The following is a 15,467-nucleotide window of genomic DNA, read 5'->3' as shown; positions in this document are numbered from 1 at the left end:
GGAGGGCCCGTGTGGTGTGCGCGCGCGCGTGTGTGTGCATGTGTAGGTGTGCATGCAGAGGCCCACGTGCATGCTTTATGTGTGTGTCTGCCCTAGATATCTTGAGCATGGTGCTAAATCTAAGGGCTAATATCCTGTGGTGGTTTGGCCCTACAGAAAGGTGCAGGCACCTCTGCCAGACTTGAAAAGGAGCTGTGATTAAACCTCTCTGAACTTATTCTGCTTTGGTCCAAACTCTGATATTGTTACAGCCTGAAAACAAATGGATTTCCTCAAGTGAAAAAGCACAAAGCGCAGTATTTTCCAATTTATTCCTTAATGTATTAAAAAGAAAAAACTAAGCCCAGAACCCCCAGATTTTAATTTTCAAGAAAGTGCTCTTTTTTGGTGCCATATTTAAAATATTTTACAAACAACAATTAATTGAAATGCACCAGTTAAGCTCCGAATCCACCTTACCTCCTGATGACCCTGTTCCTAACACACACATGCAATCAATTCCAAAAAAAACCAAATTTGGCTTAAACATGTCAAACTATCAATCATACCCATATGAAAACCATTATTCCAATATTAAAACTGATAGGAACTTGCATGGAAAAAGGAAGGAAATTTGTGGAGAAAGAGAAACCGACTACAGCTGTCACTTGAATACTGATTGGTACTTTTTCATCTTTGATGTTGCAGGCTAGCCTATACAGAGGAGGGTACAGTCGCTTCACTCCCTACTAAAAGAAAGAAAAAAAGCGAGAGAAAAGACAGAGACATTACCCCAACAAACTAACAAAAAAATATCTTTAAGAAAAAAAAAAGACAAACACAAAACAAGCGGTCTTTGGTGGGGAGCTAAATCAAACTAAAAGCTTCCGGGTCCCCATCCCAAGCCCCTCCCCTGACACCGATATTTCTACAACAACCTTTTTGATGTCATCATTGGTCTGCTCTTGTTTTGTATTCATTTTGTGCTTTTGGTTTTCTTTTGGAAAGTTTTATGCACATGTGCATTATCTCGATTGCTGTATATGGGTGCTGTGTCACCATAACCAATGTGAGCCTACTGTAGCACGCATGATGCATGCTCAGAGGTGTGTGTATGCAGCCGCTGTCATCTGACTAAGAATATACTGGGGCATTTTTATAATATATATATATATATATATATAGTTATATATATATATATAGTTATATATATGTATAAAGACAACAAACAGGAAACACAGCAGGTCTTATCAGGTCAGGACACCCATCCCGTCCCCGTTAATTACCTTTCTAACCTCTATTTTCCATTTGACATGCCGATATAAAGAGCTCAAAACGCTGACTAACATGCCTTGGTAATTCTTAGTTCAAAGACGGCACTGCTCTGATTGCGTTTGTTTTTTCTTTAAACGTTGGAGTGTCCCTACTGTTGTGCACTGAGTCTAACAAGCTCAAGTATGGCAGCATGCAGAGCAAAGGGTCACAAAGGTCAGATTTCTGTCACTGCTCATATCCCAGCCCATTCTCCTGCAAATTATTGCACATGTTTATGCACCTATTCTGCATCTGCATCCAAATTCAGTCCTGTTATGTCACTTTTTAACAATGTAGTGGAAATCTGTTGGCATTGAATTATAAGATTGTAGTTCCGTTGCATGTTTTAGTGTCAGTGGTCGTGTGTCGACTCGGTTCTATGGAACATAGAGATTGTGAGGTCATATCGGAAAACACAATTGGAACGTGTTTCAGATATCTACAATAAGTCTTGTGTATAACTAAATACAGTTTAGTATGATTCTAATTTGTACTGGGTCAGTGCAAATAGTCAGAAACAGTTTTAATGATAAATTAATGACTAAAGACAATTAATAAGGAAAATTTGATTGGTTCCAACTATTCACAGAATGTTTGTTTTGCTCTGGACAAGACGTAGTTCTATCCTACTAAATAGCGATCGACACTTTTATGGATAATTTTATAAATTATATGTTTAGTCAAAAACAAAGATAGTTGGAATAGAAATCATTCTATTTTGTATTTTTTATAATTCCTGCTCAGCTATCATATGTTTCTTAAAATGTTATAGGCAAATGCAGAATAGTTGCATATGAACTTCATTTGCAGAAGATACGATTGCTAATACAGTAATACACCACAGCAGATACAATGTCCCCGACATTTCACACACACACACGCACACACACACACGCACACACACACACACACACACACACACACACACACACACACACACACACACCCAGCAATGACACAGCACCGAGGAGGGTGAACCTGACAGAGGGCTGTTCTGCTACAAGTCACTGGTCTCTTTATTCAAAAGCATTGCACAAAGTGTTTTACCTCAGGATAAGCTAACTGAAACTCACAAACGACAACACAGTGCAATTCACTTCTCAGCAGGCAGGATAGTTTCATTTCCAACACAACCAGCAGGTTTGTCCTCTTAGCAACACAGCTTTTTAGAAAGGCTGATTTCTGAGTTTTCGTTTAAGCAGAGACCCCAAGAGAGAACAATGAAATAAAGACTGTACTGTTGTTCGTCATTAAAGCTACTGTATTATATATACATATATATGTGTGTGTGTGTGTAGACATATACTGTATAACACATTTTACACTGTATACACACAGAAGTACAGTCAGATGTTCTATAAAAGCACCCAGGAGTTTTAGGGGACACAGTGTAAATGTGTAGAGTGCAGTGGCACTCGCCTCTTAGTCGACGTACAGTCGTTGCTTCTGTTACAACTTTGTGCTACGTGAGGTAGATCGAGAAGAAACTCTGTGTAGCTACAGTTAGCTGTCAAGATTTCAGCACAGCTAAGGCAACACGACTCAAAGCTTTTCTTTTTAGCGTTAATTTAATTTATATGTACACACAAAAAGTGTTTGTGGTCTCAAAAGAAAAATCTGTTTGTTGCACTTTATTTTTTTGTTATTGTTGTTTTTCAATCCTTTCTGAGATGTAACATATTTATAAAAAAATATCATACAAAGCTAGTTATGTTTAGTCAAGATGTTAAAATGCTATAAAGTAATGTTGTATATCAAAAAAAAAAGATAATTAACCCATTATCTTACGAAGAAAAGAAAATCTTTATGTGGGTAAAGAAACATTGTTCTTCCTTTTCTATGCTAGTACGTATGCACCATTGGGGTTTTTATATGAGTCGAACAAACTTTGAATATTATTTTTACCATTTTGAAATGGGAGAACTGGTTTGTGCATTTGTAGGAGTTCATATAAACTCTGCAGCAGAGTAACGAGTGTGGGCGTTCAGTTAGTGATCACCATTAGTCAGCTAGACTGGAATGAAATAGATTTTTTTTGAATGTGTGTGCCTATGTGCTATATATACACAAATATATACATATATGCATTCAGAGCGGGTGTGGCTGTGTGTAAGGAAGGAGAGAAAGGAGAAGCAAAGGCAGTTAGCTTACATGATGTCGTTTGCAGTGAACAAGTTTAATGTGACCTCACTCTTCACTCTCCCTGTAATAATGTCACAACAACCGCTGAACTCAGATCCATCAGTAGCAGGAAGATCAAAAATATTTTTCATGGGCTTTTGGGAGTTTGACCCGTCTGGTCATAGACCAAAAGATAGGTGTTCCTAATTTTTTGACACCTCATACTGTACACATATACATTATATATATTGGGCTAATGATGACAGTTTTAATCAATAGAACATTTATCTTTCAAGCATTAATCAGTCTTATATTTTATGAATACATCTATATCTATATTTTTAGGCGATGTAAAAGATCTCTCTGAATATTTATTTGGCAAAATTTGACGTGTATCCAATCCTCATTAAATCATTCAGATAATAATCCAAAGCTTAAAATATTAAAATACAAAAACAGGAATAGAATAATTGTATCATTACATTTTTTTAAAGTTTTTAACAGGTGAGTGCACCCACCTGCGTGATGTAAAACAACACTAAGTTAAAAAAAAATTGTCTTCTGCATGAGAAACTAAATTTGCTGAATTTATTCATGATTATAGCGACTAAGATTTCATCTGAAATTAATACAAACGTTCATCCCAGTGAGTAATTGAACTGTACATCAATCTACTTAAAGCTAGTATCCTTTATCGTTTTCATCAGCATCTGTAACCTTTTAGATAAATAACTAAATGCAGAAGATTACCAAAACCAATCAAACTGAAAACATGTACGCACATCGTAGGTTTACCAGGAAATATCTCATAATCTCACTCATCATCCCTTTTGGACCGTCATGTTATTACAGGGACGAGTTTGAGTGTTGTCATCAGTCTGCACGGGTTTGTCTACAGTTTACAGAAAAAGTTAAAATTAGCATTGAACTGTTTCAGTGTCAGCTTATCAAGGCTTAAATGTCAAGGACATAACATGTAAATAACTGGCAGTATTGTAGAGGTCTTTTGTTACGCTTACAGTCAACGGTCATTTGAAGGTGAATTTATAAAACAAAAACTTTGATATTTTTTGGTTTGTTTGCTTTTGTTGTATTCCATAACCAGCTTAATATGCAACCAGACCTCTATTTGATCCAAACATTTGTTCGTACTTATTAATAGCAGTATAGAGATATGTTTACATATGAGCAGAAAATACTATTTATCCATCATTTATATTTACTACAAGTATTCACTAAGCCCTGATAAGCTGGCAGGTGCATTTATTAATCCACCTAAAAGATTTGTACGAAAAAGAACCAAGCAAAAAAATTACAGTACTTGTAAATACATAGATGTACTGTATATACACACACACTATATCGCAATTCTCTGAGTAACTGTTTTATATGTATTCCTATATGAAGTGGGGTCATCTGTGTATTTTCAATTCAGCTGAACTTGTTCTTGAATTGTATGTTATTTCTATAATGAGAATATATTGTCTGAAAGGTGTAAAGTAATTTTCTTTTTGGATTAATTTCATAGGTAAAAGTATACTATGATGACTTTTTTTCTTTATTCATTAATTATTTCTGTTGTCAATATGTGACATAAGTAATCTCTGATTGTTTTGAGTGTCAGAATAAAGCAGTTATAAGAAGATTATGTCTGCTTTCACACATGGATGTTGTTGTCAACTTAACGACTTTCCATCGAACTCTGCGTTTCATTCGATTTTCTTTCTCTTGGATTTTTTTCTCACCTCTGGCACTGTCCTGCGATTCAGGTAGTTGTAAAAGGAGAAAGTTTCTGTGGTGGATGAGAGCTCAATGCAATGCTGTTTAATTAGTCACTTATGAAAGCTGTCATATATCTCTAATATTACAGCACATTTAGAATAAGTGTCTCAGTTGTGTGAAACACTTTGGCTCTATAGCCGTTTTCAGACATGACCTGCAGATAATGTCTGGAGAATATTATTCATTCTGCTGCGTAGATCACATGATCATGTTTACAGCATCCCGACACTGTCATCAGCTCTTATCACCACAAACTCGCTGTTTCACCAGGAAACTGTTTCTTTTACTTTTTTTGCATCTGTTAGAAGCATCACCAACCCCCCCACTCACTCGCGGTGAAACTGGGGATCGGTTGCTGTGTTCTGACATCGGATTCTCTCGACTTTCTTTGCACTTTGTATCAGGGGCCCGGGCGGAAAAGTCACTCGGATTCTCTGGAGTTCGGTGCAGTTGAAAGCATTCAGCTGTCATCCATCACAGATTTCGGACATTGTTTTTGTCCAACGAGTGTCAGTTCCATTCACCTCCACTGCACCAGGGTGGCAGCAGAGATCCAAAACCTGGCTACATATAAACCGCAAAACTTCCCGCATGGCTCGATGCATCTAGGTCTAAGAAGACAATTTGTTTTTTTGTACTTTGAGTGAACTGACCCTTTTAATAGGCTCAAGTTTTAATTTCTAAATTCAGACTTGTTTTAACAAACTAAGACTGAAAGAAGGACAGGCTCTAATACCTGAACTAACCCCCTCCTGAATCCTTCCTATCCACGGGTGATTAATATATTTGTGTCGGCAGCTCTTCTAGTTCTAGGCTGCCTGTCAGTGAGAACTATATGTGGCTCCTGCGCTATTGTGCTCCCTCCCTGCTGAGCTATAAGCCTGCATGTGGATATTTTTGTGTGGCGGGTCCCTGGCGAGTGCTTGGTAAATCTGAGCTATAGGGTAGATAGGGGGAGGTGGAGAAGCTCAGGCCACTTCCTCCATGAGAAGAAACAGATACGAGGAGACGCTGATTGAGCATGCCACTTGGTTGACTGTTTGTCTCTCTGGATTGGAAGTTTGGGGGGGTGGGCTGGGTAATGCACTACAAAGCCATTTCAAAATTAAAGCCTCGTCTTCTTTCATTTATTTATTTATTTATTTGCGAGAGACTCCACGGAGCTGCTGGGAATCACTCCGAATTAGCGAGCATCTGTCGTGACGAGGGTCCTGGGACATCTGCCTTGCCTTGCCTTGCCTGCCCCCCGACCTGCACACACCCCGCCCCACCTCTTCCCCTGCTTCCATCCAGTCCCATTACACTGAGACTTTTCACTTTGCACTGCCAAACTGCAGATCTCCACTTGTATGATTACAGCGCACTCTGATCTTTATTCTGGGGAGAGCAGCAGCACTCGTTTTGGCAGGCGGAAAGCCTCTGCTCCCGCTTCTTTTATGCCACATTACAAGAGGCAGATGAAAAGTGAATGAAGCTGTTGTCTCTCCGCTCCCAAACTTTTTTTTTTTTTTTTGCAGTTTAGTTTCAAACATTGTTTCCTTTCGGCTGTTTTGACTCAGTTGATGTGTGTTAACCTGATTTTGTGAACTTGCTCAGTGTAATATTGTATATTGCATAGATTTCCAAAACTTGGGAGGGTAGGAATTTAAAGAAGGTGTGTGTTATCTATTCTATACATTATCTCATATCTTTACTTGAAATGTATTTTTTCAAAGAACGACTCCCAGCCCTTTATTTTCTGTGGCAAGATCCTCACTTCTAAAAACGTGTCTAGAAAGAAATAAAGTTTCACTGAAGCTGCTCCACACTGACTTTTCATAGCACGTCTCATAATGTATGCCTAACGTAAGAAACATTACATGCTGCATATTTACCAGTCTCCCCACTTTTCTCCCCTGTTTCCAGTAAATACAAAAGGAAGAGCTGTACTCAGTATTGATGGACATCACAGATGAAAACAACGAAGAGAGGAGATCTAGCTTTAAGAAAATAACACAAGAAGAAGAATACAAGAAGGAGTCCCTCTACTGAGGCTGGCGAGGGAAGACGGGAGGCGTACAAAGTGGCGCCGCGGCAGCGGTGTCAAACCAGCCACAAACTTGACAGACGGAGTGAGCCAGTTTCCACCAGGGACCACCTTTTTGCCGGGTAGAAAAAGACAGAGAGAGAAAGAAAAGTGTCCCGTTATTATAAAACATTTTATTTTTCTATACTTTTGTGATTTACAATGGTAAAAAGTGTGTATAAAGCAGTATATATGTACAAATCTGTTTTTATGTTTTTTGGTAAGGGAGATGAACAGTTGGCCCTTGATGCTGATTCTGTGGTATGCAGGAAGAAGGAGGGAGGAGCGCCCCCCTCCTCTCTCTATGGCACACTGCTCTGTCACTGAGGTCGTGTAAACAAAAACATAAACAGAAAAGGTGGCAGGGAGCGCTCGGCATCCAGGCAGAAGCACTTTCTACGCTCTACTTCCTGTGGGTGGAGTCAGAGGTCAGCCTCCTGGTCTCACTGCTCCGCCTTCTTCCTTCCAACCTCCCCGACCACTTCCTTACTTCCTTCCGTCCTTCCCTTCTTCCTTTTCGGGCCGGTGATGTCGCTCCTTCCTCCTTGTTGCGGTGTCACTGGCCGGCAGCGCCTACTGTTAGCAGCGTCCCCTGTGGATACTGTCGTGATGTCACTTCCTCCTGGCAGCACCATTGGGCATCCCCGCCCTCCCCAATGGGCAGCGTCACTGGTTTACAGCGTTGGGGAGTGGGGGGTTGAGCCACGGCGGGACGGTGAGACGGTTTAAAGCCGAGCCTCCCCGGTCTGCCCCTCTCCACGCCCCAGCAGAGGTCAATGACTATGGACTAGTTAGAGAAGATGGCGCAGAAGTCGCCGACTTTACTCACCTGCCAGACTCCGAGCCCAAGCCTTTGTGTCACTCTGCACCGACTGACTAACTATCAGACCCACGTGATGAAAAGGTGCGTACAACTACCAAGGATGCACGTTTCCACCTGCCGAGAATAACTCATCAACGTTCATGTAACAAATTGAATTATAATCGAATAATCCCATTGTACTACATCAGCAGGTGCATAACCAAAACACAAGCCTGAGGCATATAGACTATGTCGCTAGATAAAACATTATAGAAATATAGTAGTGCCCATCCAACGGTAACAAGGAACGAGGGCTGAAATATGTCAATTTCTTTTGTCAATGTATTCTGAAAATATTTATTTGTGTGGTTTCTTTTGTTTGTTTGTTTGTTTGTTTTTTTGCAGCACTGAAAACTTTTAAAGAGGAAAAAAAAGTTTTAATTTGGTGGAAGCGAAACCTTAATTCTTTATATCAGGAGAGTCACTGTAAACGTGTTTAAACAAGAATGTTGGTTCAGTTCTTTGAATGTACTTTAATGTCTAGGGTGTCCAATAAGTATGTATTCTTTTTCTGTATATAAATATATATACATATCTATTATATGGGCTGTGGTGATGTCAGGGAGTAGAGGGGGTGGGCAGGAAAGCCTCTGGCCCCCAAACATAGATATCAGACCCCCCCCTCCCCCTCCAACTACATATGTCCCTGATATTTACTGTAACATGTGATCATGTGTTATATGATTGAAAGTGTGATGGTGATAGTGTGAACTTGATCTCCCCGAAACCCCTCCCCCTTTACTACGCAAAACAACACACACACATCCAAAGCAGCGAAGCATCAATTTATAACATATCCAGAATGAAACACACACACAAACTAGATATTTTACTATTCAGAGCAAAAACAAAAGAAACACATCTTACATTTACCCACCAGACGCTTCAGGAAAACAATCACATCTGCAGTATTCTGTGATTCCGGCCCTTTTGTTGGAGCTGTGACCTGCTAATTAGTGCAAGGTGTCAGATAAAAAGCGGATGAATATTGATTTTTCCTTTTCTTACTTGAACCAAAGTATGATTTGAACACACAGTCTCAGTGCTCTTTGATCAGGAGACAGCGGGACTCTGTGATGGCGGCGGAAGCCCGGATGTGTATTGACGTGACCCAGATTCCGAACGCTCATTACTGCTGAGGAAGAGCTCGCTCTTCTAGCTAATGTAACGAGCCCCACCGACGAAGCCCCGGGCTCGCCGCTTCCTGCAGGAGCCTCGGTTTTGTGAACCGCTGTTCTCATGCTGAACCTGTGGGCGGGCGGCTTTATTGCATATTGGGAATGACCTGCTGGCCCTGAGCAGAAACTGTATCATCAGAGGCAAGCAGGTTCGGGTGAAGCACAACTTTGTTTGAGAGTTCAGGGTACACTACTCGTGTAGTGGTTTTGTGTGAATGGTTCCAAGAAGGTAATACTAGGTTGAGCTCCTGACTTCCTGTACAAAACTACAGTGTGTACTGTTATTATCCTGTACAGTAAATCTCACCTCACACTTCTTGATTAACTTCATCTTATTTCAGGTTAAAAAAAAAGAAAAAACTTGTTCTGAATCAGGGCTCCTACCCACGCGACCTCTCTTCATCTGTAGACAGCTTCTCATATATTACAAAGAGTATCTATATCATGGCAACTAACTGTTGTAAAGTCTAAATGGGGTAAAGTCGGTCATTCGTTCTCTCCCATGCAGCGATCATATGCAGGCTTAGCATTTTCATACCTGTAGGTTTGTTTCTGAGAGTCATCTGATTCATCTGGCCTACTTACAGTGCTACACACTCATGGTGGGTCAGAGAAGACTGGGGAGCAGGTCGGAGATTCAGTTTTAGGGGAACTTCCTGGAAGCCAGAGCTGCTCTGGAGGCAGAATCAGCCTAACGCTCAAGTTAAATTGGCAGAGATGACAACCAACCACAGTTTCTGTTTGGTCACATGATGTCCACTAGTTTATCTATGCACTTTGCCAAAAAAGAAAAAAAAAGATGTGATGTCACATGTGACAAAGGGGAAACCACTTATTTACTCATTCTACTAGTTCAACAATGCAAAAGATTCATGCTGGTGTTATTATATATTTTAATCTCATCCAGTGAAAAGAGACCCACACAGCTTTCTGAAGAAGTTTGGTAATGCTTCTTTCTGCAGGATTCTTCCTCTGTCCTTTTTTTTAATTCAATGACAGGAAGCTGTTAAGAGTCAACGTTTAACTTTATTTTATATTAGAGGTCAACATGCAGACAAGCGTGTCACCGGTTTAGTTGGAGCAAACTTAAATGGAAGATTATTACTATTATTATTATACAGTACTGAGTAAGACACATTAAGACAAAACTTCCTCTTTCAATTGTTTTTGGTTTTTTTTATATTTTAATCATTTGAAAAAAAATATGACATTTCCTGTAGCATGTGTCAGGAGGGAAAGATTCGATAGCGTCACAGAATCCAGAAGTCTTGGTGCAAACTGGAGCTCCCATGAGACTTTGCTTCTGAAACGACAAAAAAACAGTTTTAAGCTTGAGATATGTGTTTTATATTATGAGTATTAAAATCATTAATTGGTGGAACTTTTGTTTTCCAATCTAACTTGTTAGCCCGGCTGGTCTTCCATGTCAGTAGCTGCACTAGCATCAGTGGTCAGGTATGAAATTGAAGAGAATATTTCATGTTTTTATTTTTAGGTGCTAATTTACCAGGTAGCTTTAACGCACACTCTCACAAAACTGTGGCTGTTTGTGGTTTCTCCTCGCTGATAAAGTTAAAACCTGAAGCAGCGAGTGTGTTTCTGCGTCCAGAGAAATTCTGTCCTTCAAAAAAAAAAAAAAAAGAGACAAGTCTCTGAAACTCCGGCCTGCAGCTCCACAGGGGGATGGAGGGGGGAGGGGGGAGGAGACGGGACAGGGTTGAGGCGACCCTCCCTCCCTCAGTTCCCTCAGATGCCTCGAGTACAAAGAACTGGTCCTGATCTTCCTGAGCACAACTGCTTGAGCTGTGACACTAGCAGGATGTCCCCTCTGAGAGACCCCCGCCTCCCCCCTGACCCCTGACATGCCCACCCCGTCCCACCATTCCCTCCCCCCCAGCCTTCTAGTATGTGAGTCGACTGGCCCCTTTTGTATTCCTGGTGTTCTGTACATAATAACCCTCACCCATCCTTACCCCGCGCCCCCCCCCTCCCCCAGCTGTCCTTTCAGGGGGAAAAAGAAAAAGAAAAAAAAAACATCCTATGACTCCCCGAAATCTTGTATTTTGTTCTAATAATGACAAAATTTATTTATAAGGATTTTTTAAAATCTATCTCTTTCTCCTTTTTGTAAATGTTCCAGTTAAATAAAGTTTAAAAATGTTAAAAAATTAAATGAATATATTGAAAGGTTAAAAAAATGTCTCTAGAAGTCCCTGCCCCCTCCTCTGGCTCTGTACTCTGAACTTTGTGTTTTTGTTTTTTCTCTTTCTGTATGCTTCTCTTTACGTGCTTCAGATAAAGAGTTCTATTTATTATGACATTAACGTTATTATAATTATGACTAATTATTAATATTATCATCATCCTCATCATCCTCATTATTATCATTAATAAACTTGTCTACTTCAGCCTCCGTGTCTCAGCGATGTTTTGTGGTGAGTTTCTGTGAGCTCAGGGGCAGACAGGCGCTCATGGTGAGACTACAAATCCCATGATACAACATCACCGCCACCATGCGAGATGAGCCAGGTGGAAAAGGGCGGGGCCATGCCCCCAGACCCATTTGTCTTATACCGAACCCCCTCAGGGTTTACAAGATGGAGAGCACCTGTCTGTCGCAGAGGCCGACATTTACCCAACCGGAGCAAAGACAAACTCTGAGCCTGAAGCGTGCGAGAGGAAAAATATAGACGCGCGCCTTCAGGGGGAAGGAGGAGAAGCAAAAAACACAAATGTAAATACTTCAAAAGATCACTGCCTCTCCATCACTGTTGACTTTGTTTAATCCTTTGAGCCTCGACAAACAATGGGAGATGGATTTTTTTTTGTCACAGCCAAAAAAGAAAAAATGAAAATCCAGAAAACACTGTTGTTATTTTCTGTCACTCCGGTGCACGACACGGCCTCTGCTCGCTCTCTCTCAGTAGGTGAACATGCTCTGCATTGCTCTTTGAATTTTGGAGGTTTCTTTAGCCCGAGGCATCAACCAAAACCCAATTAAATCAGACTTTTAGTGCTTTCTGTCATCATTTAGGTTGAACGATCAGAAGCAGGGCTGGAACAGGAAGGTGCTAATGTTCAGACTGCGTATAGAACATGGAAAATGTGTGGACTTACACGCTCGTCAGTGAATACTTGTTAGTTTGGTCACATTTCTGCCAACTTCAACACTGAGCTTTAAAATGATTCATGATGAATGTACTTCTTCCATTTTCTTTACGTTCTGATCACAGTCCAGACTCTGACTCCAACATGTGATTATATAATATTTCACAGTAATAGATCATTACTTACTTCATCCTTTCCCATGAATGTTACAGCACCTAAATCCAGCACTTTACAACCTGCCACATGTGTCCTACACTATACTCTCAGTTTGTTAAACTAAATAATGATATATAATTTGGTCATTACTCATCAGCTGAAGTTAGTTACATTACTTGTGAACTTGTTTTTGCAGAAACTGTGAAGCAACAACTCTGAACAAAACCAGATGAGCCCTGATGTTAGTGAGTCAGAAATCATTTTGAAGCAAGAGTAAAGATCAAGACGTTTTGTCACAGAAAAACAACTCATGTCGAAACGAGCCAGCGTGTCAAGTAACTGAAATTACACAAAAAACAATCACACACATTTATCGGGTCTTTTTTACCACTTGCAATTTGTGTTAAAGCTTTGCAGCGTTTCCTCTCGCCTGCTGCAGTGTGAGACAGTGAAGTTAAGATTATGTCTGGTGTCTATAGCACTGTTTAGAGTACACTACTTGTTCAGAGTACTCTCCACACTCCATCTGTTTGGAATGTATCTATTGCATGCAAGTAGGACACAGCTGCTGTAAACTGTTGGTGGTCGCTGGTTATCACTTTTCTTCCAGAAGGTAGTTCAGTCTGAGCCTTTACTCTATAAGAAGATGAGACCTCGAATAACCCAGAACTGAAAAGAAAAACAAAATAGAGAAATTGTATTAACAAAAAGAGAAAACAAAGTTGTATTATATTATAGTAAAATGTTTATATGGAATAACATGACAGGGCAAAATAACTCCTCTGTGAAAAAAAACAATGTTTTGTGTTTTTAGTGTCAAAAGAAAGAGTGTTTACTTTTTTATATACTGTATGTATATTACTAGTCCCCACATTGTAATTGTAATGTCATCTAATTCCCACATGGTGGCACCATCTATCTGTGTAATTTCTTTCTGCTCTGGGCCTGAGAAAGTGGTGGGATTCATTCACTGTCGCCACGTTTCAGCTTTGCCCACGACTTGTTCAGTGAAATGTTTCAGCTTCGCTCGCAGCCACGCGTCTCCCTCGGTCGTACCCGCAGCTCTCGGACACCTGATCCACCTCAGGAGTGAAATATCGTCTCCCCCTTGTATTCATACATGTAACGGTTGATTAAGGTCAAATGGGGATCTAAAATATGATAAAAGCATCTGTTGGGCTCAAATAGAATCTGTCACCCCAACCACAGCAATTGACCATAATCACATAATTATGAAGCGATGAGACACTTGGCTTTATGGGGAGGGTGCTTTGCTAAAATGGCCCACGTAAAACCCATCTGTAAAAATGGGCCTTGGATTCGAGCCAAAGCAGGGGCGATAGGACCCGATATATCAAGTCACCGCACATCTAGCACAGGGAAGCAGAGGAACCGTGAGTCTGTAGGTGTCGAAGGAAAACACTGCTCAAATATTTGCAGGCGCTTTCAATTTTGTAGGAACAGGACTCCCCCTGTGAGACTCCGGCAGCAAATGATATTAACAAAGATGGTTCATGAGCCGAGTTACTGCATGAATCTAAACCAGCTGATGACACGTTTCAGTCTAATCAAGTATTTATATCACACTAATTCATCTCAGCGTTGGGCAGCGGAGTTTGACCTGCACCGTTTGTGTATGTGCGAGAAATTCTCCTTTAATGAAAGTGAACATGCTTTTGTTGAAACGGTTGCTGATTGAACTCAGACAGAACATAATGCATTCAAACTGTAATGTGTTGTCTGTGAAATGTTTCTAATATTCTGTTCATGCATCGCAACTCAACATCAGCCCAACACCTCTGTAAAGTATTTACCAAACATTACGACCTCTGGCAGGTCCTTTATCATATTTATCCTATTTAATGAAGTACATCATGTTGCACGTCCTTGAATAGATTTTGCTACAGAAAAAAGTTCAAAAGTTTATTATTTTCATTATTAATAAGGATTTATTACAAAAGAATCTCAAGATGCTTTAGTTTTAGCTTAGGTTCCAAAAATGTTGTAGATGTTTATGTCCCTCACGTGAAACATAAGCAGGTGCTGAACCATAGAAGATAAAGTAGAGGAACTATTCTATTTTAATTATTCTAATTTGGTCATATTGGCGACTATTAGGCCAATTATTTCACTTGTGCTCCGAGGGTTCTTTTCACAGCCTACATATCTATATATATGTTTTATATGGATGTTTATATACATTTATAGTTTTTCTTTTTTCTCTACACATGTAATTTGGTGTTGGTGTCTCTATATGTATTTATTTTTTCATCAATATAAGTCATGAACATGTATCATGTGAATATTACATGACCAATGCCTAAGATGATGTCTGTGTATAGTTTGTTCAGGCTAAAGAAAAACATCAACACAACTGGTGGATCATGTGTTATTAAAACTGCAGTGACGAGAACCACAGTGTGCAGAACTGTATTATTGTATAACTGTGGTATTATACTGCATAATGTATATTATACTGACCAAAGTGAAAATAAGTGTAGTATGAAAACATGTATGCATATGCAAAGAAAAAAGTATTAAACTATGCAAAGACCTTTCAACATTTATGTCTCTGCAAATAACAGATGGTCATTTTGTCTGGATCCAGTGCATGGCACTTTTTTCTTTTGTTGTATTTTGCATGTTATACACACCAGTATGCATGTATATACATTATGTGAGTATACACAATATATTTTTTTTCTCACTGAACATTTCCTCCTAAGCCTTCCAGGCTGTACACATTGTTCTATAGTATGAAATAACATTTCTATTATTGATTGTTCTGGCAACTAAAATATGTCTACTGTGTGTGTGTGTGTGTGTGTGTGTGTGTGTGTGTGCGTGTGTGTGTGTGTGTGTGTGTGTGTGTGTGTGTGGGGTCCGGGTGTTTTTAAGGGCT

The 15,467-nt window shown here is 39.9% G+C and overlaps 1 protein-coding gene across 9 annotated transcripts in view; it reads left to right on the top strand.

Annotated features, from left to right (window-relative positions):
* The window catches only part of LOC109634329 (RNA binding protein fox-1 homolog 3-like), a 391,336-nt gene extending 379,627 nt beyond the window's left edge, over positions 1 to 11,709 (top strand). For 8 of the 9 annotated variants that reach the window (XM_069524962.1, XM_069524964.1, XM_020094768.2 and 5 more), the window contains one exon: positions 688 to 7,092. In XM_069524962.1, coding sequence (XP_069381063.1) covers positions 688 to 732 — 45 coding nt within the window. In that variant the 3' untranslated portion in view covers positions 733 to 7,092. The other variant, XM_069524959.1, reaches the window with a different exon arrangement.
* The last annotated feature ends 3,758 nt before the right edge of the window (positions 11,710 to 15,467 follow it).

This window comes from Paralichthys olivaceus, chromosome 5 (assembly GCF_024713975.1).
Source record: "Paralichthys olivaceus isolate ysfri-2021 chromosome 5, ASM2471397v2, whole genome shotgun sequence".
Taxonomy (NCBI): domain Eukaryota; kingdom Metazoa; phylum Chordata; class Actinopteri; order Pleuronectiformes; family Paralichthyidae; genus Paralichthys; species Paralichthys olivaceus.
The sequence above is the reverse complement of the archived record's forward strand: the minus strand, read 5'-3'. Positions and strand labels throughout refer to the sequence as shown.